This window comes from Euleptes europaea, chromosome 10 (assembly GCF_029931775.1).
Source record: "Euleptes europaea isolate rEulEur1 chromosome 10, rEulEur1.hap1, whole genome shotgun sequence".
NCBI lineage: Eukaryota > Metazoa > Chordata > Lepidosauria > Squamata > Sphaerodactylidae > Euleptes > Euleptes europaea.
Window position 1 is genome coordinate 46,592,326 of NC_079321.1, and position 24,686 is coordinate 46,617,011.

A 24,686-nucleotide genomic window follows, 5' to 3' on the forward strand; every position below is an offset into this window, starting at 1 on the left:
TGGCTTCTTGGATCTCCTACTATGGTTCCTTCTTCTTGGAATAATGAGGGCTTGAGCTTGCAAGAACTCTTGTTTTAGAAGAGCCCACCCTTCGCTTGCTCCTTTCCCTTCCAGCAGTCTTGCCCATGGAATGATTCTCATCATGCCTCTGAGTTTATTAAAGTCTGTCCTACCAAAATCTAACAGACATGTGTGGCTATGAACTTCCTTTGACCCACAGCAAAAGGAATTCTAATAGGACATGGTCACTTCCCCCTAAGGTCCCCCCACACACACCTTCAACCCATCTACCATCTCTTGCCTGTGGGTCAATATTGAGTATGACCTAGTCGCTTCCTCCACCATTTGATGAAAGAAGTTCTCGGCCAGGTGAAGATCTTACATGATGTGGACGCTTTGCAGAGTTTGTCTCCCAGCATACATCAGGGAAGTTGAAGTCACCCATAACTACCAGGTCTTCTTGTTTGGAGACCCTGCTACGCTGCTCAAGGAGGCCAGCATCCACCTCCTCATCCTGGTCAGGAGGTCTGTAGCAGACTCCAACCACAATACTGTTTGTCTTTCCTTCCCTTATCCTCAATCAGATACTTTCTACTGGGCTGCCACCCTCCTGCTCCAGTATTTCTTGACAAGCAAACCCTCTCCTCACATACAGTGCCACTCCTCCACCTCTTTGGCCTTTTCAGTTTTTCTTGAGCAACTCATATCCATCCATTACTACATCCCAGTCATGTGAATCATCCCACCAAATCTCTGTAATGCCTACTAAATCATATTCCTTTGACTGCATTAGAAGCTCAAGCTCTTCCTTCTTATTGCCCAAGCTTTGGGCATTGGTACATAGACACCTGAAGCTCTGCACCTTTGTCTCCTTTAGACCTGACCCTCCCAGGTGTGCCCTATGTTGGTCGTCTCCTTTCCCTTGTGGTAAATCAGGTAAAGCTTTCCTCAAGAAGTCTTGCTTTTAGGAAAGCAAGCTGGTTTCATAGAATGCTATTCATTTTCAGCCTCCTGTCCTCTGTGTGTGGGTCTTTTATCACCATTTGTGGTTATATTTTCATTGGCATGCTTTTATGTGTTCCCTTCAGTGGAACTTCATGGCATATTTTTGGAGATTACTTGGAAGCAGACACAGTGCTTATGTGATTTTGGAGATTACTTGGAAGCAGACACAGAGCCCAGAAACTAGAAACTGTCTCCCTTTTTTGTTCTTTTCTTTTTTGTAAGCTTGATGCCAAGGCAAGAGGCTCTATCCTAGCCCCTATTCAGTCCCTATTCATTCTGCAATTACCCTCTATTAAATTATTTGTGTGGGCAACAAATGAAGGGCCATGGAAACTGTTGCTAAGTATATTTTGGTAACTTTGAAAATTCATACTACAATTTCTGACACCTCTTGGTTAGTTTTCTATTTTGAATTTTAATTGTTTTTATCTAGTACTTGTTTTCTTTGTATGTTCTATTACCACTTATGGTGATTCCCCACTTCCTTTTTCACTTAACCAAGTGGTTCCTTTTTCTTCTTCTTTGTTTAGCTATCTGTCCCCCCCTAGATGTTAAAATGTATATAGATGTATTCTGACCCAGCCTAGGAAGCTGAGGAGCTGAAAAACCTTTTGTTGATATATGTCTGAAGATGGCGCAGGAGAGGCTGATACGAATTCACAACACAGAAACTGTTTTATGTTACTCTTATGGGGAAATGTTCAAGTGAGGCTGTCAAGGAGATTTCTGTTTTAAACTTGGCAGGTGAAAAGGCAACAGGAATGATGAAATCTTTGTATAACTATATACAATACATAGTTTGTCAAAAAAATGTAGCTGTTTCATCCCACCGGCAGGTGTTTGTAACTGTTGGGAAAGATCACTTGGGTGTCTCTCCTTAGTTAAACAAGCACAAGCTTATTTGACACAACATTTCTAAAGTCTGTGGAGGCAGGAACAGACACACAGTTTCCAAATTTCCTTCTTTAACACTTGATAGGGATCAGCCCCTTTTCCTATAAGCTATTTTCCTCAAGGGAGGACTACTGGTTTCATTTCCCTATTTCGGGATCCTCCTTGATCTTACACTTCTCCTTCTTCACTCCCCCCACCTTCCTTCTTAGCTGCCCCTCTCAACTGCCCTCTCCCAGGACAACTGTAGAATTCTTTTTGCACTCCCTGTCAATCAGGGTTCTCAGACCAGTATAAGGCATCAGCAGTTAGCTATCCATCACAACACTAATTTTATTTATTTGAGAAGCAATAGTTCTTAATTTATTGGCTTTCCCCCCTGTTTTAGTATTAGAAAGAGATATTACATGTAATGGAAAAGTCCAACAGCCTGTAAGTTTTTTTTAGGAAGCTCCTGAATAAAATATGCCTTAACTAGTTGTGGGCTCTGTACAGTCATTTTATCTTTAATATTTTAGGCCACCCAACTTTGGAGTGCAAATTAATGTGGGGTCTCTGCAATCTTCTAATAACTGCAAGCTAACATTTAGCTGGGCTTGTGGTGGTATGATAACATTAGGCTGACAAGTCCTCCAAATATACAGCCCACCTCAGAAATGCAGTCCCTTCCTGTATCAACTTTAATTGGTTCTTCTTAACATGTTGTAACATACTATAGCCCTTTACCGATGTCAGTTATTGTTTTATGCTTCAGACTGCTTCCTCCTCAATTTATTGTGGTGTAGTGGTTAGGAGCGGCGGACTCTAATCTGGAGAACTGGGTTTGATTCCCCACTCCTGCACATGAAGCCTGCTGGGTGACCCTGGGCTAGTTACAGTTCTCTGTGAACTCTCTCAGCCCCACCTATCTCCTAACGTGTCTGTGGTGGGGCAGGAAGGGACAGAGATTGTAAACCAGTTTGATTCTCCCTGGAAAAAGAAGAAGAGAAAATCGGCATATAAAAGCCAACTCTTCTTCTTAATGACAGTTTTGTTTGTCTGAACCCCACGAAAGGGGCACTGAAACCTCTGAGCATTCTTATCATCCATTAAATGTAACAACATTTTAGTCCCTTACACAAAGAATCATACCTGTCTGTTTTTTCTGGCAAGGCCGTAATAAAGTGTTTGTTTGTTTACCTGTCTGTCTCCATTCCCCTCCCCCCTCCTTCAGTAATTTTCCTTATAAAAATGTGGAATATGATTTCCTCTTCATAGCATCTGAAGAAGTGAGTTCTCACTCATGAAAGTTCATGCTGGAATAAATATTGTCAGTTTTTAAGGTGTCCCAGGACTTTTAATTAGCATAGGTGCAACCTAAGGAGACACTTTGTGGTGCTTTCAGTATAACAATACAAAGAGCTTTCCATTGCCTTGGTGCAAGGTGCTTGGTACAGGGTGCTACTCAATTGATATATTAGTGCAGTTACTTTATCTAACATTATAGAGGTCTGTGATCAAAAGTAGGCAGGTATCTAATTCCAGTTCACAGTTCTTTTGAGCAGTATGGATTTTGCAGTGTTTATGGATATCCCTCTATGGGGGGGTGGGATTCTGACATCCGAATCATCGGCCCTGAGAGTCTATTAAACGTCTGAGGAACCTTAATTAAACAGCGATATTCAAGGGCAGAGCTTTAACATGCATCTTTGTGATTCTGTATACACTTTCAGGAGTTTAGATGAAATTCATCAAATGAGAAGATCGCGTTCTCCAACTAGACACCATGATGCCTCCCGAAGCCCAATTGACCGCAGGTCCAGAGATGTGGATAGTCTATATTTGTCAGATCAAGAAAGGTATGTTGAGCATTTATCTCTGTCATAAAATAGCTGTGTCATTTATGCTAGTCTTGGAATATACTCCATATTATATTTTATATATTTTATTATACCAAAAAGAATTTGAGTTTATTTAAGGCATTGTGCTTAGATCCGATACATGTATGAAAAGTGAAAGATGCTCTAATCTGTAATGGAAAACTGTGTATATGTGTGTGTGTACGTATGTTTATACACACACAGAGTGCAAACTTGCTGAGTAACATAACAGGCGGGGGAGACAAGCAGGATTTTTTTTGTTTTTGCTGCATGTTTCTTTTAATAGCTTAGTGCTTAGAAAAATATTTTATATTCTGTTGCAGATACTACCATGGCTATCAATATTATTGAATAATTGTCTTTGATCAGGAGAAACATGCTTTTATTGGCATAAAAGGCCATATTTTCTGCAAATAAGCTAATACAATGGCTGTACCAGTACTCAGCTGGGACACTGGGCCATCCTAAGCAAGTTGTATCTTATTGTTGCTGTACAGTGTAGTACACAACTCTTCCTTTCATTATCTACTATGATGGATAGTGTCCATCCTTATAGCTCCTTGGTCCAGATGTGGCATTTGGTGGCACATTTATAATGTGCTGGCAAATGGAGGCTCCATCACACAATATTATAAAATCCTCCTACTCTTCGCAGACTCCTCATACACACCTCAGCTTTTTACTCTCACATTCAGAGTTATTCTATCGCCACCATCCCATTCATGCATGTGCCAACAATCCTCCTTTTTCCATGTTCACCTTGACACCTAGCGGCACCCATAGTCAAATGATCTTGCAATATACAACCCCAATCATGCCTTCTGAACTAGAGCTGGTGCCTTCTCATCCACCTCTTTCAGTCAGTTTGTGGCTGGGCAAGATGACAGAATATAGTCCAGTTAGAAAGATCCTTCATTCTGGATCCTGCCTATTCTAGTTATGTAGAGCACCGGCGAACATTATAAGAAATTTCTTGGGGAAAGGAGTGTATGTGAGCTGTGATCTTTTCCTCCTTTATGGGGGAGAGGAGTAAATTACAAACAGCACTACTATTTAATTTTCATTGGCTTTTAAGAAACTTATGCGTACCCTATGGAAATGAGGTATTTATTTTTGAAAAAGTTCCATTGTTATGAATTTGTTGTACAACAGCCCATTTCTGAGCTTTGAATAACAAGTATTCGGCCTGATTCTGTGAGAAAGATACAATCAGGCTCCTACTAATATTAGTGAAGATCTGGACTACACTCCAGCAGATAGCTACATAAACTAATCATAGAATTATTCCTTGTGATGTTATTGATAATGTGAAATGTATTCTTTCCTTATGATAGTGCACACAGATAACCCATGTTACCATTTTAGATAATGTTTAAACTTTTCTTTCTCTCTATTCCCATAGTATTTCATATAATTATTTGATTCTTTTGAAATGGCACATCTTCATGGACAATTTACAAGCTTTACTCTGGGGACCATGGGAACGTATCTTTGATTTTATTGAGGCAGATGCATGTTCATATAAAAAAATTGTTTGGTAGAGTCCTAGTTATCAAACATTAGACAGCAACACTTCTGGTTCCTGTCATCTGTGACTCCTTCTGAGGAAGAAGGGCTGAGCTACATGTAGAAGCATGTAGAAAGGAGGTTTTGAAAATCTATGATGACTTCTAAAAAAAACTTGTATTCAGAAATTTTATTCATTATTACATTTCTTACAAACAGATAAAGGAAGCTGATTATAATACATAACGTACAAACTGTATCAAATTGTTAGCAAACTCTAAATTTCCATAATTCTCTGGATAGGAACAGAAACATTTTATTTCAAATTATGATATCTTATACTATGGCATATTGTCTTCTTTAAATTGGCATTTAATTTTAATCACAACTGTTTTCTGTATACACTGTATACACTGTATACACTGCTAAGATCACTACTAATGCTAAAGATACCCAATATAATTATGTATAGAGTTAGGCTGCTTAAAACCAGTTGAAATGAAAGGTATTTAAGAAGCCTAATGATGCACAAAATTGTAGCCTTTACTTTAAAGAAGTAACCAAGATAATTAAAGATATCTTTTACTCACATTTAAAACGAATATATTCTAATATGTCTGCCTTTAACTCCTTTGAAGGTAACTATCTCAGTTCAAGCTTTCTAGTTTATTTTATGTTTTCATTGGCATACCATGGCATAATTCATGCCATTTAATGCTTCATATTTATATCTGTTTCATTCATCGTCCATCCTGTCTGTGCAGTGAGCTTCTTATGCTGCCCAGGGCAAAACGAGGAAGAAGTGCAGAGTGCCTACATACCACCAGGTAAATACAGGCATTTAGTAACCAAGATTGCTTATGGGTAGTTCTGGTGTATGTGTGTTGTTGTTTTTTAAATTTTATTTTATAAGCCATTTTGTTTCCTTTAGTTCCTTTCTGTACTATTCCCATAGTTCTTTATAAGCACTTTTGCAGGTAAAAGACTTTGACCTAGATAGTCTTTATAAATGTTTCTTTATAGATGAGCTTCAGTAGGTATCTGGACCAGATATTCACATCTCCTACTGTGTCTAGATAAACACGACCCTGTTGTAGAAGAGTTTAACTCCTATAACTGGAACATTCATATAGATTAAAATTAAGTAATTTAAGCAACATTACAAAAGGCCTTCCACTGTATGGCAGTATCACTCTTTTATTTTGTGCTTTTGTGCTTATTACATTTATTTTAAATTGTATTTCAATATTCTGTTTTGTATGCACTGGTCATTCTAGGTAATAAATCCCATGCCCTTATCCATTGGTTCTCTTTTAGCATTGAAGTTACAGTGCATATGTAGAGCTTCTTGGCCAATAAGGCCTTTCCATTGAGGGAGCAGGATAGACAGTATGGTGTAGTGGTTAAGCTGTCGGACTAGGACCTGGAAACCCAGCTTTATATCCCCACTCTCACCATGGAAGCTTGCTGGGTGACCTTGGACCAGTCACACACTGTCAGCCCTGGGTAGTATTTGGGTGGGAGGCCTCCAAGGAATACCAGGGTCACGACACAGAGGCAGGCAATGGCAAACCACTTCTGAATGTCTCTTGTCTTGAACCCTATGAGGTCGCCATAAGTCAGCTGTGTCTTGACGGCAAAAAAAAAATTGAGGGAGCATATGTGGTTGGATTCTACCTGATTTATCTCACTGCAAACCCTGTCCCATGATCCTTTTGCTCACATAGGTCCTGTGATCCTTGGAATGGTCTTGGAATGGAAGGGAGCCTTTCTCTCTCTTTCCCCAGCAGAGAAGCTGGTATGATCCAACCCAAGGAGTTCCCCCTTGTGAAAGCAAGAACTTCCTGTGCACATTAGAGCATACATGGGTTTTTGAACCAGAGCAGCCAATTTCAGTTCTCAGTTTCAACTCAATGAAATCATTGAAATGTTGAACTTTCTCTCAAAAGACATTCCATTATTAAATGGCACCTATAAAAGCTTTTGAGTCTCTCTTGGAGGACAGGACCCAAAAAACTGCATGACTAGTTCAACCCACTCAAGGGTTTGCGGTTCTTGAACAGGACCCCACCCAACTCCCCAATATTGCATCACAAATCATGTTTGAAACTGAAGGGACTTTCAAAAGCTGTTGTGGAATTGCTGATCAAAGAAAAAAAAGGTGGGCCTATCTAGAATGACTCTTTTGTTCCTGACCAATGCATAATGCATTGACAAAATAATTTCTAGTTGCAGGAGACTGACTTTAGAACAGTCTAGAGTGATAGCATTCTGATAATGGGACAAAAAGCCTTTATTCAGTGCAACTTCTTATCAGTTTTAGAACTAACACATTAAAATTATTCTGCTAATAATTTAGAAAATGCTTTATTAAATTTTAGTTCAATGTGTTTACTATACACAGCTTCAACATAGCTGAAATTTAATTAAACGCTTCTTCACCAGTACTTGTATATTTTTGTTTCTCGCATGGGTCTTTTCTTTTCTGCCACACTCAAGAAATTCTGTTAAGCACTGTAAAACATTACCACCCAAGATGCCTTTGTTAGAGAATGGCACTTACTGGAATATTTACAGGTAAGAAATCTGTTCTTGGAAAAATTATGAATATGCATTCCAGGAATGTATTAATATATATTCCAGGAAAATAAAATAGTAGAGATGATTCTTGGCAAGAAGCATCAGTTAAACTAATAGATACATGGAGTGTCCTGACCTGGATGACTCAGGCTAACCTAATTTCATCAGATCTCGGAAGGTGAACAGGGTTGGCTCTAGTTAGTAGTTGGATGAGAGACCACCAGGGAAGTCCAGGGTTGCTATGCAGTAGTAGGCAATGCCATACCACCTCTGTTTGTCTCTTGCCTTGTAAACCCTATAGGGTCACCATAAGTCAGCTCTGACTTGATTGCACTTTCCACCACCACCACCATATAGGGAGCAATCCTGAGAAGGTCTGCTTGGGTGTCAGTCCCATCTTATTCAATGGGGCTAACTCCCAGAAAATTGTTTAAGGAGTGCATCCATAGTTTCCTATTTCATCATATGACAAAATAAAAGTATTTAAAACAAAACAAGATAAATTTGATGATCATACTGTAAACTCCATCATTATAATATCATTGCCAGGACAAAGCAAATGTCCTATTTTTCACCACAGCAACCAGAAGAATCAAGCTATGTGTTCCTAAACTGAGTTATACCTTTCCAAGCCCATTAACTTTAGTGCATTTTAGAAGAGTATCTGTTTAAGATAGCGCTGTAAATTGTTCCCATTTGAGCCCTGGGTGCCTTAAATATCACTTCAATATCAATATTAGGACTGACCAATGTTACAGATTTTTTTAAATTTCTTTTCCCCCCTGTATGATTTGTGTTCCATGTGAAACTCACTTTTCTTTCCTTTTATGAATCATTTTGCTTTGTGAAGCTCAACTCTGCCTGCATGTGTTAAGGCCAAATCAGTGCTTAATCAGGATATTTCACTTCTTCGTAATTGCCTTAACTCACGAATACCAAGATTTACAGATGAACTATTATGGGTTAGGTAAGGTTTCCAGTCAAAGTGGCCTTTCCTATACTTGTTAGTTTAGTACAGTAGATTAAATTCATCGTAAGGTATTTTCATTTCAGGTCAACTGTATTCCATCTTTCCTCCCTTGTGGTAGTACCTCTCAGACAAATAAAGTTGTAACAATGATATTGTTTTTGTATTTTTCCATTTTTTCATAAGTTGATATGGGCCAGTTTCATTTCACACTGATGAAGTGAAATCTTGCCTATTAAAGCCAACTGAATGTCCCTCCCAGACTAGATTGCCGCCTTTGTTCCTTTTATGCAATTAAATTCAAGCCTTTTCTTTTAATTTATTTTAAAATAAATCTTAGCATTATTCATCCAGCCAGTTTCTTCCATTATATCTTTATTAGACCATTGTGACTTGACATCTTATGTAAAGAGAACATTACCTTATGATTTGATATCTAACATGGTATTCCTTTCTTTGTTTTTCTTTTTGTTTTTCTTCTTCCTTCTTCCATTGGATGCAATGCACTGGCACTAGTGAACTGCAGCCCTCGCTTGACAGGGTTAGGAGTGCTAGTACCAACTGCTTGAGACCTGATACTAGTTTGCATTCACCAGAACAAGAAAGGTATAAAATAAAGACTTCTCAATTTCTTGTCATCTGTGCTGGTGGTCTGTATCTGTTTGTTAGTTTTTTTCCATATGAGTCTTAGCTGCCTGTATTGTTCATATCTGCTTTGGTATGTGTAGACTTTTTTTGCTCCTGTATCCATAGGTGTCAATGCTTATTGTGCGCTGATGTTGCTTACAGCAGCTTCTGGCTTCTTCACTTCTCTCTCTGTCTCTCCCCTTCTCGTTCTTACTCTTTCTTTTTATTTTGAAGTTCAATCCAATACCATTGTTTGCAAAAGTCCTCAGTATGCTGATAATGACATTTCAGTATTAATTAATATAGTTTTACTATTTTGTGGTTTTTGCAACTTACAAAGTGAGTTCCGGATCACGAAAATTCATGTCACAACAAATTTGTTCTTCTCTAGGGTACTGCAACTCTGTCTTCACTTGATCATTAACATCCTAGAGAGCAACCATTAGTATCAAATATAAATAATGATTTTCTGGCAATTCGTACCCATTTGGTGAATTACAAAAGATATGGTAACGTGATGCTGTGAAAACATGACTTCCTTTTTTGAAAGACGGCTACACTTATTGCCATAAAATAGATCTTTAATTTACTTGGGCTGTGACCTTGCTGGTCAGCCTTGTTTCAGGGCGGAGGCAGCAGGATTAATTCTTGCTGCCAAACAAATGATCAGCCCAATTATACCTTCCTTTAAAGGATCTGAGTGTGTAGCTCTACCTGCTGTGATCAGGCATCATTATTTATTTAGTTTTGTATCCTGCCCTCACTCCCCAGCCAAGGCTGGACTCAGGGCGGCTCACAACATGATAATCAATGTAATAAATATAATAAAATTTCAACAAAATTGTAAAAATAAAACAATTTACAAACTCAACAATTTTACATCCCCATAAACATGAGACTAAAAAGCAGAATGGCGCTCATTTGCGGTATAGGGGCCGCTGCGGGGCCTGTGGACAGTCAGGACCTCCACACAGTAGTTGGTAAATAGTACAGGACAAGCAAAAAGATGGGAGAAAGTAGGGTAGGGAGGCCAGCACTGATGGGAAACCTTAGCTGTCCTCAACCACAGGCCTGGTGCAATAACTCCATCTTGCATGCCCTGCAGAATTCTCTAACTTCCTGCAGGGCCCTGGTCTCACTTGAAAGGGAGTTCCATCAGGCCGGGGCCAGGGCCAAAAAAAGCCCTAGCCCTGGTCGAGGACAGCTAGACACTCTTTGGGCCGGGGACCACCAGGAGGTTGCTATTTGCAGAATGTAGTGTTCTCTGGGGGGCATACCAGGAGAGGCGGTCCTGCAGATACAATAAGACCCATATTCTTTCGTTACTTTTCTGTACAATTTTTTTTTTAAAAAAAAATACTCTGCTTGAAATGTTTGAATACAGTCATTTCCCCTAAAGGTTTATTGATATTCTGTAATTTTTGTAAGTGAACACTGTCAGCAGGCTCATGGCTGGATATCGTTGTGTTGTGCGGAAATGTTCTGTGTTGGCAGTGAAATTTCCTAACTGTTCCTTATTTTATAACGTATGCCTATAATTTAATGTACTGTGTCCTGAAAAACTGATTAGAGAAGAGAAGAGATTGTCACTGTGTTATTCTCAACTGGTCAAAAAATTAGGCTGACATATTTTCAATTAGAAAATGGTTGGCAAACACATGCCATTCTGTTTAAAGTTATGCCTTGAAAGCTGCCTGGTTGGGTCATTGTCTGGGAACCATATTTAAGCCACTCACTTAAGCCACTTAAGAGTATGGTATGAATTAATGTCCTTTTCCCCTTCCATAGAAAAAGGACAACCATGGAGGGAAACAAAGAAACACTTAGGGTTGGATTCATACACTTGTGGAAGTGGGTTTTTCAAAGCATTCTGCTGTGAACCCATGAGCCTGGAAACCCTCATGGATAATGGTACTATGTAGCACCAAGGACTGCAGAAAGAAATTAGATGAAATTACCTTCCTTCCCTCTCCAGCTAGCAGAGGAAGCTTTGTTGAGCAACTTGCCTGCTATTGCAATTCAGCTGTTTTCTGTTTGAAGATTGGTTCACAGTACCAGCATCTAATAGAGCCACTGCTTAGAATTCAGTATGTGCTCAAAGCAAAGGAATTACATGATACTACTGATAAGACATCCACAATGAAGCCTGAAAATTGCCTTCTCGTTATTTCTTGTAGCAACAACAAAAAATATTATGATCAGATCATATGGAAATGGCCATGTTTGCTTGTGGTTGTTAGATGACATTTTATGAGACCTGGTGTGTTGAATTAGTTTAGCTCTTTAGTTATGCGCCAAGAAATCTCTCCCCCTTCAAATTACAGATCAAAACTCCAAGTTTTCCCCTTGCTTGCATAAGTACAGAGAGAAACTGTAATCCTAATTTTTAATATTGTACTAGTCTATTGGTAATGAATAGTCACTCTCTGGTAAATTTGGAATTGGAGGTTTCTTCTCACCTTATTTATTTATTTAGGATATTTCTGTGCTGCTGCTTCAGAGTCCTGCTTGAGGTGACTTACAATTAAAATCACCACAATATCAAAAAAGCCATTAAAAACAAGCCATTGGACATAAGCTGCATAAAAATATCTATAAACAGAAGCAGACTATTAAAAAGCTGATCAGCTAAAACCACTAATTAAAATCCTAAGTAAAATATGTGATTTGGCTTGGCACCTAAAAGGAAGTAGCAGGTGCTAGGCAAGTCTCAAGGGGAAGGGCGTTCCAAAGGCAGGGTGCTGCTACAGAAAATGCCCTGTCTCTAGTTGCCACCTACCTCACCTCTGAAGGCAGGGGGCACAGGGAGCAGGGCTTGAGTGGCAGGCCTTGTACTTTAGATGTCTCTTATGTTCCTCAGACCTCGTTTTAATTGTCAATGTGATGTGGAGAAGCAGGAAGAGAGCATTTCATCTTAAATTCAGGACTTGAAGATCAAGAATGCTCTTAAGCAATTACAAAAGGGAACTTGAAATTTCCTTAAAACAGCTTGCAGTGATGAGATGTAAGCAGACGCACAGTTGCTCATGTCTAACTCATGTCTGAGAACCGCTGTGGAGTAATACTCAGAGAACAAGATTAGGATTAGAGAGACTTGGGTTCAAGTCCCACTCTACTATGAAGCCCAACAGGTGACCATTGGCAAGCCACTCCCTCTGCCCCACTTACCTCACCAGGATATCGTGAAGATAAAATAGAAAGGGGATAAGGAACAGTTATGCTGGCATAAGCTCCTTGGAAATAAAAACCTAATAGATAGCCAAAGCTGAGCATAGTAAAGGCTAAGCCCAAATGAGCTATGTCCATAGAAATAGAATACATTAACAAGAAAGATGTGGAAGCTGTTGGGAGGGTATTTATAAAGATTCCCTGCTATTGATCACTTTGTGCTGCATCCTACAGTAGTTTAAACTGAGATTTACCAAGCCCACCTGGTCAGCGGAAGAATGGTCTATATACGCCTCTCAACTGGAAGTTAAAAAAACATGGCTTTATTCAGAATAAGACTACAATTTCCAAAGTACCAGTTTAGATGTTCTAGGCCACTGATGGGATGAAAAACATGATATGGAAGTAAAAGTATTGCCCTTCCCCCATGACCTAAAGGCTATGTCCTCACTGTTCTTGTTACCAAGTGTTTGGATGTGACTGCCACATGATTGAACTGCTGATCCAGCTTCCTGCCCAATACACAGGCCCAGTTCAGTCACTGGGGTGAATCCTACCACTCCACTGAGCAAAGTTTGAAGGCTTCCTCCAGCCTAAGGAGCATTTTCCATCTTCAGAGGCCCAATTAAATCTAGAGAGTAACACTCTTTATGTTTAATAAGCATATATCTCGTCTTGCCTATGCATCTATCAGCATGGGATGGAGGCAGTTCAAACAGAAGCCAGTACATGCAGCACCATGACTGGCTCAAATTCTTCCCCTTGCAAAAAAGTGTGAGGAAAGGTTATACTATCAGCCATTGTGTGTGTGTGTGTGTGTGTGTGTGTGTGTGTGTGTACAGAACTCTGCACAAAACATGTACTATCTCATGTTGTGTTTGTGGTGAAGGTGGAGGGTGTGTTGTCTATTCTGCCAATCCTTTAAACAGTATTACCACTTGGGTAAGCATCTAAACTGGACCATCATGATTTGTGGGCATCCTGCCACTAGCTGCACAGTGCTTTGTTTAAAGAGAATTACAAATAATGGAGTTGATATGCTGTGTGGTATATATTCTATGATATATGCCATTCCTCCTTTACAGTGACTATATAGATAAAAGCACTAAAAAAATTCATGAAGCACCTTGTATAATTAAAAATACCTCCAGTTGCCTGCAGAACAGAATTACATGGGCTGGCAAGGACACTTTATATACATCATCAATATACTTAATTCTCAAAATGGCCAAATCTGTGGATACTTAAATCCAAAGACTGGGGTCATGGATAGATAGATAGATAATTTATTTACGAGCCTTAGCCAGATAAAACAAGATAAAACAGAAAACACGGACTAATAAATTCTTACAAACAAAGAATTACAATCCGAGTCTTATAACACTTAAAAAGAAAATTACAGCTGGGACACATCTGTCAATTGCGCTAAGAGGCTGTTCTATGGCGTCCAATTTTCATTGCTGCCATGCAAAATTTCGCAACATGAAGAGTGATTGAAGGATTATCCCCTTGTAGGAGCATCTCAATCCTTTCTCCTGCCTTGTCAGGTCCCATTCTCGATAAGAGGGGCTCAATAAACTTTGAACGGGGTAATGTGTAAAAATTGCAGTTCAGGAGGGCATGCTCAATAGTTTCTAAGTCCCCCGACTTGCAAGGGCAGAATCTCTCCTCCCAGGATGTCTTCTTAAATTTCCCCTCTAGCATAGCAGAAGGTAAGGCTGCACATCTGGCCAGGGTAAAGGCCCTTCTATAATTATTTATCTCTAAATAGTGGAGATAGGCTGCTGGTGCTAGGATGTATTTAGAATGGAGGGGTGCCGTGAATAGAGGCGCCCTTGCTAAATCTGCTTGTCTCTCAATGTCTTTAATCCTTTGGGATATAATTAACTTAGCTTGTTCCCACCCTAACTGAAGTAGTGCTAGGGGTGTAAAACCCAAGTTATTTAATTTGTCTTCTATGGCTATCACCCATTTTGACCTAAAGGTGTCACAAAGGATCAGTGGGAGAAGACCATTAAGGTTGAAGTTAATTTTTAGCCAGAGATAAATCGAGGACAGGACAATCCTTGCTTCCACCTTCACCATGCCAGTTTCTAAACGGATCAAAGCATTTGGAACACATCTTGGCAACTGTAGGGTAGCTCTAAGGAGCTTGGATTGCACATGCTCAATGGGAGTAAGACAAGAGGGTGGAGAATCGAGTTGTGTTCCATATAGCATTTGTGCTAGGGTTTTCGCTTGATAAAGTTTAAGCGCTGCTGGAATGTAATGTGCCCCTTTGGTCCGGAGGAAATTGATTATTAATCGAGCTGATCTTTCCCCCAAATTAGCTACATGGGTATTATGGGCCAACTTGGAGCCAGATGCCTGGATTGTCGTTCTGAGATATTTATATTGGGTTACCTGTTCCAGCCTGTGGCCATTAATGCTCCACCTCCTATATTTTGGACCTCTACCGAAGGCCATGACTTTTGTTTTATCGTAGTTGATCATCAAGCGTTCCTTCTCGCAAAACGTTGCCACTCTCATAAGTGCCCTCCTTAGACTAGCTGGGGTTCTTGAAAGAATTACCGCGTCATCCTGGAGTCATGGACAAACAAAACAGATCTTGAAAAGCCCCAGGTATGCAGAAAAACCTGAAATCTAATAAATAAATTGTAAAAATATTAGGAGTTTATCCCCCATGATAAAAGCAGAGCCTGTAGCGCTAAGAAACAAATGCCCTCTGTGGCCATTGCTAGGCAACCACAACAAAAATGCCAATCTTCCAGCCTTGATTTCTGTCAGTAAAAGATGGAGGGGAGGGGGAGGGAAATTTCCAGGGCTGTTTGGGCCTTTGAGGGAGAACTCATTAGGACTAGGAACAGCAACACCACTGGGTGACTTGATACTAAGCGACTTGCATGACTCATCCAGGCCCAGCTGCTTGCTACTGTTCAACAGGAGCCACCCCACAAAAGCCAGTGTGGTGTAGTTGTTAGAGTTTCGTAGTAGAATCTGGGATATCCAAGATCAAATACCCACTCTGCCATGGAAGCTCACTGGGTTACCTTGGGCCAGTTACGCATTCTCAGCTTAACTTAACTCTCAGGGTTGTTGTGAGGATAAAACGGAGACAAGGAGAATGATATTGGAAGCAGTGCTGATGCCTAAACTATGTTCAATCATTTTAATTGACATTTGGCAAGCTGCAGCAGCTATTATAATAGATTGTAGGTATGATCTGCAGTGTTAGCTCAGAGGCTTGAGCCTGGCTGCAAAGTATCATTTATCCTTTAATACAACAAATAAATCCAACTTCATTGGTCTAAGTGCCTCTATGCAATAGGAACTTTAATATGGGTATGTTCTTACACTCGTGTGGAATGATGGCATTGGCACCAGCCTTCCCTTCCCATTAAAAACCTCATGGCATGCCTCTCTCTGTTACTATATATGGCAATGGATCAGTGTGGATAGCAGTCAGCACTTGGCTGAACATGCTGAACTGACTTTCTTACTACAAATGATAAGTAAAATGCATTGATGCTGTTGCAGTAGACAATGGAAATACAAACGAAAGTGCATTAATCACTCGTAAATGTTAAGGGATCCTGAATGGGGATCAAATTAGGACTGAGGATCGCATGTCATTTGGCATGTATCCCCCCCCCCCCAAGTTGCTCCCCCTTCCAAATTGTAATACTCAGCATGGGAAAGGAGAAGTAAAAATAACCCCTTCTCATGAGGGTGTAAGAAGAACCCTGCTGGATCTGATTATTTCACACAGTGGCTAACCAGTTACTTTTGTGGGCCAAGACCAGGGAAAGAGACCAAGACCTTGATGCTGACTCCTAGGTTTACTGCCTCTGAATGTGGAGGTTCCCTTTAGCACCCATTAGGACTCTTTCAGGTCAGGCAGATAACACAACAAGAAGAATAAAGCACCTTCTCCACCTGCAGTGCTGTCCTGATTTGAAGCAGGTACTGTGCATATGAGAATTAAGGATGGAGGGTGGAAACTTGAGACCCAATCTGTACTGTGTGAATTGGCTGCTGGTTGTTGGAGTTCAGAGCCAGAAACTACTCATCCCACCCTGGAGCTGAGCATTAGTGCTCTACTGTGTTGTGGGGAGAGACATCCTAAAGGCTTCTTTGCTTGGCTCCCCTCCCTAGTGATTTCTCATAGAGCTCCCAGTTGTTCTGTGTTACAGGAAAACTTCAACATGAAGATTTGAAATTTGAAGTGTTTCTCAAAATAATATGGGAAATCTGGAAAACTGCTGCTTTATTATCTCAGCTTCCCATCTTGTTAGGAGTGGGACCACCAAATCCTGTTCTGTTTTTGTTTTATATTGGTTTGGCATTTCATTGACAAGCACTTGGAAAATTGAGATCAGCAACTCTTAATTTCTTCTGAGGGAACCATTCAAATCACAATCTGTATATGTTCTGGACATCATTCTAGTATTATCCAACATATTACATGGAAACAAACTCGGGTTTGCTACAGAGTGAATGTTCAACAGTGAGCTACAATCAACCTTGACTTTCTGATAAGTGTACCTTTTCAAGGCACGTGTTTCCAGATACATTTGTGCATTGTATTTTTAGGTTTACACTTAAAAAAAAATGGTGTACACCTAAAGATCATAATGAATGAATCTGTCTTATTGCCCCTTGAACATGACACATTCAGTATGATGTCCTGTTTTCCAGAACATTAATTTTTAAGCTGTGACATCGCAATCTGATATTAATCCTTTGTGCCACTCGTCTGCAATAATCTGCCTGCAACTGAGTGACTTTGCACAGGAGGCTGGTGAGTCCTATCTCCCAACTGGGAATGACATTCCAGAACAAAGGAGCCCCAAAAGGCTAGTAATGCTCCTGTTTGGCACTCTGGAGGCTTTACCTTACAAACAGTGAACCAGCTTAAATGACTGAATCAGTTTCCAAATATGATCAATCAGACTTTGAAGAACTGTTCTATGTAACAAGAAGACTCTTTCTGTATATACCCTGTCTGTGTTGAAAACTTCTGTCCAAATGTGATCACGTACATTGGATGTAATTTTGGGCCGAACTCCATGTTCGTGTTTTTAAAGAGTTGGGTCCAGGTTTCCCGAACCCAACTCAGGTTCCTCACAGCCACACAGCAGCTGCAGGGAATGGCTGTTTAAAAAATAAAAATAAAAGAGAGCTCAAATGTGTTCAGAATGCCACCGCGGAGGAAGGGCTCCTGCCACCCTCCCTAGTAAGGTTGCCAACCTCCAGTTAATAGCAGAAGATCTCCTGCTATTACAACTGATCTCCAGCCGATAGAGATCAGTTCACCAGGAGAAAATAGCCGCTTTGGCCATTGGACTCTATTGCATTTAAGTCCCTCCCCTCCCAAACTCCACCCTCCTCAGGCTCTGCCCCAAAAAGCGACCTGGCAACCCTACTCCCTAGCCATTTTCCTGTGCTGAAACAATGCCGAGGGAGTTATTTCCCTGTTTTTGCTACTCCATGTGCACAGAGTATGCCATGTGGGGCGGCAAAAATGGGGAAATAACTCCCCTCCCAGCGCTGTTTCATTGCCGGAAAACGGCTTCCTCCCCATGAGGTGGCTTTCTGAGCCCGTTTGGAGTCTTCGGTTTTTAAATGCCATTCACTGCAGCTGCTGTGTGGGTGCAAAAAACCTGAATTAGAACTCTCAAAAAAATATGAACATGTAGTTTAGTCCTTACTAGAAGTATGGCAGGTGCATATGCTTGTTATGCGCTGTGCTGTGATTCTCCCCCCCCCCCTTGTCCTTGGTTTTAACCAGCCTGGAAATCTGTTCCATTGCATGCTACTCCACATTTTAATGTGTATACTATGTTTCATACCATTAAAGCATATCGGAATAAGATCATGTGTTCAGACAGTATAACGCATGATCGTAAGTAATTACATTTTTCTATTTCTATTTTGTTAATGTTTATACAGGATATCAGCATATTAAGGGCTTGGAGTGCACTGGTGCCTTACATTTTTTCCTCTTAACATTTGGCTTAGAGAAAAAAGCAGCTGCCTACTAACAAGCTTCTAAAATACCTGAAAGATTTTAGCAATATTGTGCAGCGCTAAACTCCTCTGGACTCCTGTAATTTGCATGTTCCCAGTGTTAAAACCTGACCATGAAGTAGAAGGTACCAGAAAAAGTACAATTAGGTAAATACTAAAATGGTCACTTAAATGTTACACTGCTGAGAGAATACATTTGGGTTTTTCAATAGTATTTTTGCTTTGTTCTGTCTGATGCTGGCTAATTAATTCTAGGGTTATACTCATCGAATCTGTTGGATTCAAACCTGCCCTTGTGGGAGCAGAAGGGCACTTCTGCTCACCCATCAGAAGGAATTATTTTACTGATTTCCCCCCTCCTTCTTTAGCCCTCTGGGCCACAGTCCTATGCCTATGCCAGGAGTGGCTTGTTCGAGACACAGAAGATGTACTGAGGGAGAAGTAAAGCCACATTCTGTGCACGAAACTCCACCTGTAGTTCATTGGAATTAAAGACAATGTCATTAATTTTTAATGTGTTTTTTCTAAGGGAAAAATAGATCACTCACAAACATACTTGAGTACTTGAACACAAGTTCTAAGCCAGACTGGTGGTCTATCAAGGGCAGCATAGACTGGTTCTCAGGGTCTCAGGGTCTTTCACCTTACATACTGCCTGATTGTTTTAAGTGGAACTACTGGAGTTTACTGTATCTTGGGGTGGTAGTGGATAGCTCAATGAAGATGTCAACCCAGAGTGCGGCTGCTGTAAAAAAGGCAAATTCCATGCTGGCCATAATTAGACGAGGAATAGAGAATAAAACTGCTGATATCATACTGCCCTTGTACAAATCTATGGTGAGACCACACTTGGAATACTGTGTACAGTTCTGGTCACCACACCTAAAAAAGGATATTACAGAACTTGAGAAGGTACAGAAAAGAACAACCAAAATGATTAGGGGACTAGAGCAACTGTCCTATGGAGAGCAGTTAAGACGCTTAGGGCTGTTTAGCTTGGAAAGAAAGTGGCTGAGGGGAGACATGATAGAGGTCTATAAAATTATGCGTGGTTTGGAGAGAGTGGCCAGGGAGAAGTTTTTCTCCCTCTCCCATAATACTAGAACACGGGGTCATCTGCTAAAGCTGGAGGGTGAGAGATTCAAAACAGATAAAAGGAAGTATTTTTTCACACAACACATAGTTAAATTGTGGAACTCCCTGCCCCAGGATGTGGTGATGGCTGCCAGCTTGGAGGGCTTTAAGAGGGGAGTGGACATATTCATGGAGGAGAGGGGTATTCATGGCTGTTAGCAGAATTCTGAATATACCATACTCTGACAGGATCTGCCCTTGCTCTTCTGGCTCTATTGACTCATTAGCCCATGCCCTTTTGGAATGCCGCTTTTACGAGGAACTTCGATCGCACTATATTCCCCCCTTTTAATATACAAATCCAATGCCTCTGTGACTGACATAATGCCTTTTTTACTAAGTGATAGGGACCCCAAGGCTACATTGTCAGTGGCAAGATTTGTTTCAGTCCTTATATCCCTCCAACACTAGATATATGCTGCTCAAGATCAATTGATCAAGGAGCTTCTAAGGGATAAAAGGTTAGTTAGAATGGATACTAGTCATGCTGCATACCTATTCTCTCTAGTAGGGCTGTCAATTCGGTTCGGTCCAAACTGAAAATCAACCGAATTTCCCCTGATTCGGTGATTTTCAGTTCGGACGGATCCGAACTCAAATCTGGCGGGCAACCGGGGGGGCCGAATTCAGCGAGTTCAGGAGTTCGCGAATAAATTCGGCCAATTCGGCCCCCCCTTCAGGGGAGCCCGCTGAAAGGCGCGGGCTGCCCTTTAAACTGATCTGCGCCTCCCAGCTGGGAGGCGCAGATGAGTTTCAATGACAGCCCGCCCCCCTTCAGGGTAGCCCGCAGAAGGGAGGTGGGCTGTCATTGAAACTCATCTGCGCCTCCCGGCCGGGAGGCACAAATGAGTTTTAATGACAGCCGCGCCTCTCCAGCGGAGCCCGCTGGAGAGGCGCGGCTGTCATTGAAACTCATCTGCGCCTCCCAGCTGGGAGGCTCAGATCAGTTTAAAGGGCAGCCCGCCCCCCTTCAGCGGAGCCCGCTGAAGGGGGGCGGGCTGCCCTTTAAACTGATCTGCGCCTCCCAGCTGGGAGGCTCAGATCAGTTTAAAGGGTCCCCGCGCGCCTTCAGGGAATCCCTGAAGGCGCGCTTCGGCCGAATTTTCCCCCGAACTCCGGATCCCCCCGAATTACCGGGGATCCGAAGCGGGGGAGTTCGGACTTCGGCACGTACCGACCCCACAAGGGTCAAATTCGGCCGAATCCGAACTGTACCGAATTTTTTTTTTTGACAGCCCTACTCTCTAGTATCAGAGGAGCATGCCTATTATTTTGGGTGCGGTGGGACACAGGCAGGATGGTGCTGCTGCAGTCGTCTTGTTAGTGGCTTCCTAGAGGCACCTGGTTGGCCACTGTGTGAACAGACTGCTGGACTTGATGGGCCTTGGTCTGATCCAGCAGGGCCTTTCTTATGTTCTTATGCCCTACATGAAGAAGCAGGCAGGAATAATAAGGAAATGAACAGTGTTGGGTATAGCTCTAGGAGAATCGGGTTCAAATCCTAGCTATACCATATAGTTCTCTATTAATGGATCTGCTTATTGTTGGATATTACGCTATTGTGAGCAATATAAACTGGATTGTCTCATCCACAAAGGAAAATTCAGTTGTAAATGATTGCTATAGTGCTATAATGGCACAATATCCGACAATGAGTGAATGCAGGAAGCCACTATGAGCCAAACTAGACATTATTTTTTAAAATCATTTTTGCACATTTTTCACTTGTTCATGACAGCCACACAGCAGCTTCAGGGAACTACTTCTTTTTTAAAAAAATGGTCTTGAAACATTGCCATGTGGGGAGAAGGGCTCCTGCCTCCCTCCCGCCCACCCACCCCCCAACATTTTTATTTTTTTTTGCATGAAAACTGTGCTGGGCGTGGAGTTGTTTTACTGATTTTGTTGCTCCGTGTGTAGTATGTGTGCATATGGAGTAGCAAAATAACTCCTCCCCTGCATGGTTTTCTCACAAAAACACTGCTGGGTAGGGCAGCAGAAGCCCTTCTTCCTGATACACTATTCTGATCCCATTTGGGTTCTCCTTTTTTTTTTTTTTAAGCAATTCACCACAGTAGCTCTGTGGCTGCATGGAACGCATGAAAACACATGAAAATAGGTGAAAAAAGTAACATCAAGTTTGGCTGTATCTTTTAGCTCAACCTATTACACAGGATGGTTGTAACAAATAAAGATATTCATCCTCATCTTATGATACTTTAGGCTTAATGAAATGATGTCAATAGCAGTAGGGAAAAAAGAAAACATCTGTCCAAGAATGCTTTTTGAACTATAATATAAGATATTTTGAACTATAATATAAGATATTTAATAAATCATGAATTAAGTCACTTTTTGAAAACCAATGCGGAAGTTTAAAGTAGTTTCCATAGACAAGTTATTAAAAAACCATAGATTTTTTTCAGTGTACAATCCATAAAAACTACATAATCCTCAGGTTTGTTGTTGTTGTTGTTGTTTTTTAACATAATACTCATTGATGATACATTTAGAATAGAGTACTGAATTTCCATAGATTATAAGAGTTACAGAACAACCAGGTTTGGGGCTACAATTTTTTTCCACTACAGCCCTTCCTGGCGCCCCAATTGTGATGAGCTGGCCATATGACCCATGAGCAGACATTGTCCATTTTAGATCACAATGCCAGAGCCCCATAATGTGCGAAGTAAAACAGTCTTCACAAGGCAACACTCCAATCTCCACAATGGCAGGAATTCAACTTTTGCTCTCCAATGCATGTCCCCAGCAGCAAACTTCTATATATGAAAAAATGGACACATTCAGTCACAGGGGACTGGTCTGTTTATCAACTCATGTATTTGTTACATCAAGAACAATAAACATTTTAACCTTGTAGACAATTGTGCAGGGGAGGGGTGGGAAGGAGCTCCAAGTTCTCTAGTACTACTTTCACAAACACTTTGATTAAATCAATTTGTGCTGGATTATAATCAGTGTCTTTAAATCTCGGTTCTAATTTCAAAGCAGCAATCAAGTGTTGTTTTATTTTGGGAGGGGGTTCAGTAATTGTTTCTGTCACAGTTAAGAGAGCAGGTTATGTTCAATAGGAATAATGTCTTAGATGCCAGGCAAAGATTACAGGAAGTGTTTGCAAAGATATACCTGTGGTAAAGACATAGAGGCTATGCCTAGCATGCCCATTGCAAATGCAGGAGGATTCTCTGAAGCTGAGGAAAATAGCAGATGGTAACAACCACAAGGGACATAACAGATAGTATAGGTGCACAGGTGGGGTCACTGGCATCTTTATTTAAAGGATTTCAGATATCAGGGTAGGTAAAGACCTCTGCTGAGTCCTTGGAGAATTGTTGCCAGCTCAGTATCAATCTTTTTGTTTCACTATAGCCAGGAGATTGTTGGGGAGAGGAAGGAGGCTGTTTCAGAGCCATGCTGAGTATCTAGCAGTGTAACATGGTGCTCAAATTCCACCCACGCCAAGATGCCATTCAGTGTTATTTGGTTCAAATCAACAAGCAAAAATCTATAATTGATAAAGATAAATGCCCTTTCCGATTAAACTGAAATCAGTTCCTTAAGAATGCATACTAGATTTTACAATCTGCTCAGATGCATAGATATTTGCAACTGAGGGTATCATTCCTTTGATAAATTATCTAAATAATATTGCTATTAATTTAAATATTTTTTTCTGAAGCACTACCATGTAAAGCACATCAGTATTGCTATGCAAATTTATGTGCAAGAAAATCCAAATTCAAGTTCAAATAACTGTAGACAAAATTGGTTTATAAAAATTGAATACTGACTTTTTGGGGTACTTTTCTACTTCCTTGCCCAGAACTGAAAAATAAATCACATACTAAATGTTCTGTTTTCTTCCTGTTTTGTTGAATGACCAAGCAGAGGTAGATGGTTCCCCTCACTAGATAGGAGACGATCCACTAGCCCCCGGATTCATATCCAACATGCATCTCCGGAGGATGACAGGTACTGGTCAGTTCCTCCTAACTTGATGAACCTTGCAGAGAGTTTCTAAAGGCACGTATTTAAAAAACTAATTTCCAGGAATCATACATAGGCTACAATATCACATTTTTATACCTGGATTCCATTCAGTTATTATAAAGCACCTCTGATATCTATGTAGTCGAATGATGAAAATGTGCAGCCTTATTTTAGCCCAGTCCATCATAACAAACAAAAGATGGATACTGACGATTTATATAGGCCCAATAAAATAAAACCTTGATGCACTATGAATGCTTGGGAACTTCCAGCCAGAGTGGGGAAGTCAGAGATGAGGGAACTGAGAAAGAAAGTTGGGAAGAACTAGAATTGCACAGAAGTCTCTGGTTGGTAAGGAATATTTACAAGCAGCTATAACAAAAAATAGAGTAATTTTGGCTCTGAAAACAGGCGATTCTTGGTTCCCTTTTCTTTAGTCCCAGTAATTGTTTTTGGTAACATGGAGTACAACAGCACTGTGCCTTCCTCCCTCTTCGTTACCAAAATGATACTGGCTACTCATTGTTTGACATTGAGGGTTTAATCTGGTGCTTTAGAATATACTAATGTGGAATTCAGCCTTCTCTTTTTGGTCTGCCTAGAGGCTGCAATCCAAAACACAGTTAGACATGCTTAAATTCATTTAAGTCAGTGTGGGGGGAAAACACACAAACAACTATACTGTTATTTGAATCATGTGGTAGCATATTTTGTGTAGGTTTTCTTAAGAAGGTCAACTTTGCAACAGTGTCAGTGCTTTGGATTCTCTTTATATGCTGATCAGCCAAATAAGATATAAGTAGACATCTTTCATTGGCATTTTTATTTTAGAACGTATTGTAATTTTTATTTTGATCCTGATGCCATCTTGTTCTTCAATTATGAGCATCATGTCTTATGTTGTATGT

At 40.6% G+C, this 24,686-nt stretch overlaps 1 protein-coding gene across 36 annotated transcripts in view; it reads left to right on the plus strand.

Annotated features, from left to right (window-relative positions):
- Window positions 1-24,686, plus strand: part of RIMS1 (regulating synaptic membrane exocytosis 1) — a 350,422-nt gene that overhangs the window by 227,735 nt on the left and 98,001 nt on the right. For 13 of the 36 annotated variants that reach the window (XM_056856567.1, XM_056856570.1, XM_056856592.1 and 10 more), the window contains 6 exons: window positions 3,609-3,734; window positions 6,026-6,088; window positions 7,761-7,838; window positions 8,692-8,808; window positions 9,325-9,414; window positions 23,677-23,760. In XM_056856567.1, coding sequence (XP_056712545.1) covers window positions 3,609-3,734; window positions 6,026-6,088; window positions 7,761-7,838; window positions 8,692-8,808; window positions 9,325-9,414; window positions 23,677-23,760 — 558 coding nt within the window. The remainder of the gene's footprint in view (window positions 1-3,608; window positions 3,735-6,025; window positions 6,089-7,760; window positions 7,839-8,691; window positions 8,809-9,324; window positions 9,415-23,676; window positions 23,761-24,686) is intronic. The other 23 variants (XM_056856578.1, XM_056856608.1, XM_056856580.1 and 20 more) reach the window with 4 other exon arrangements.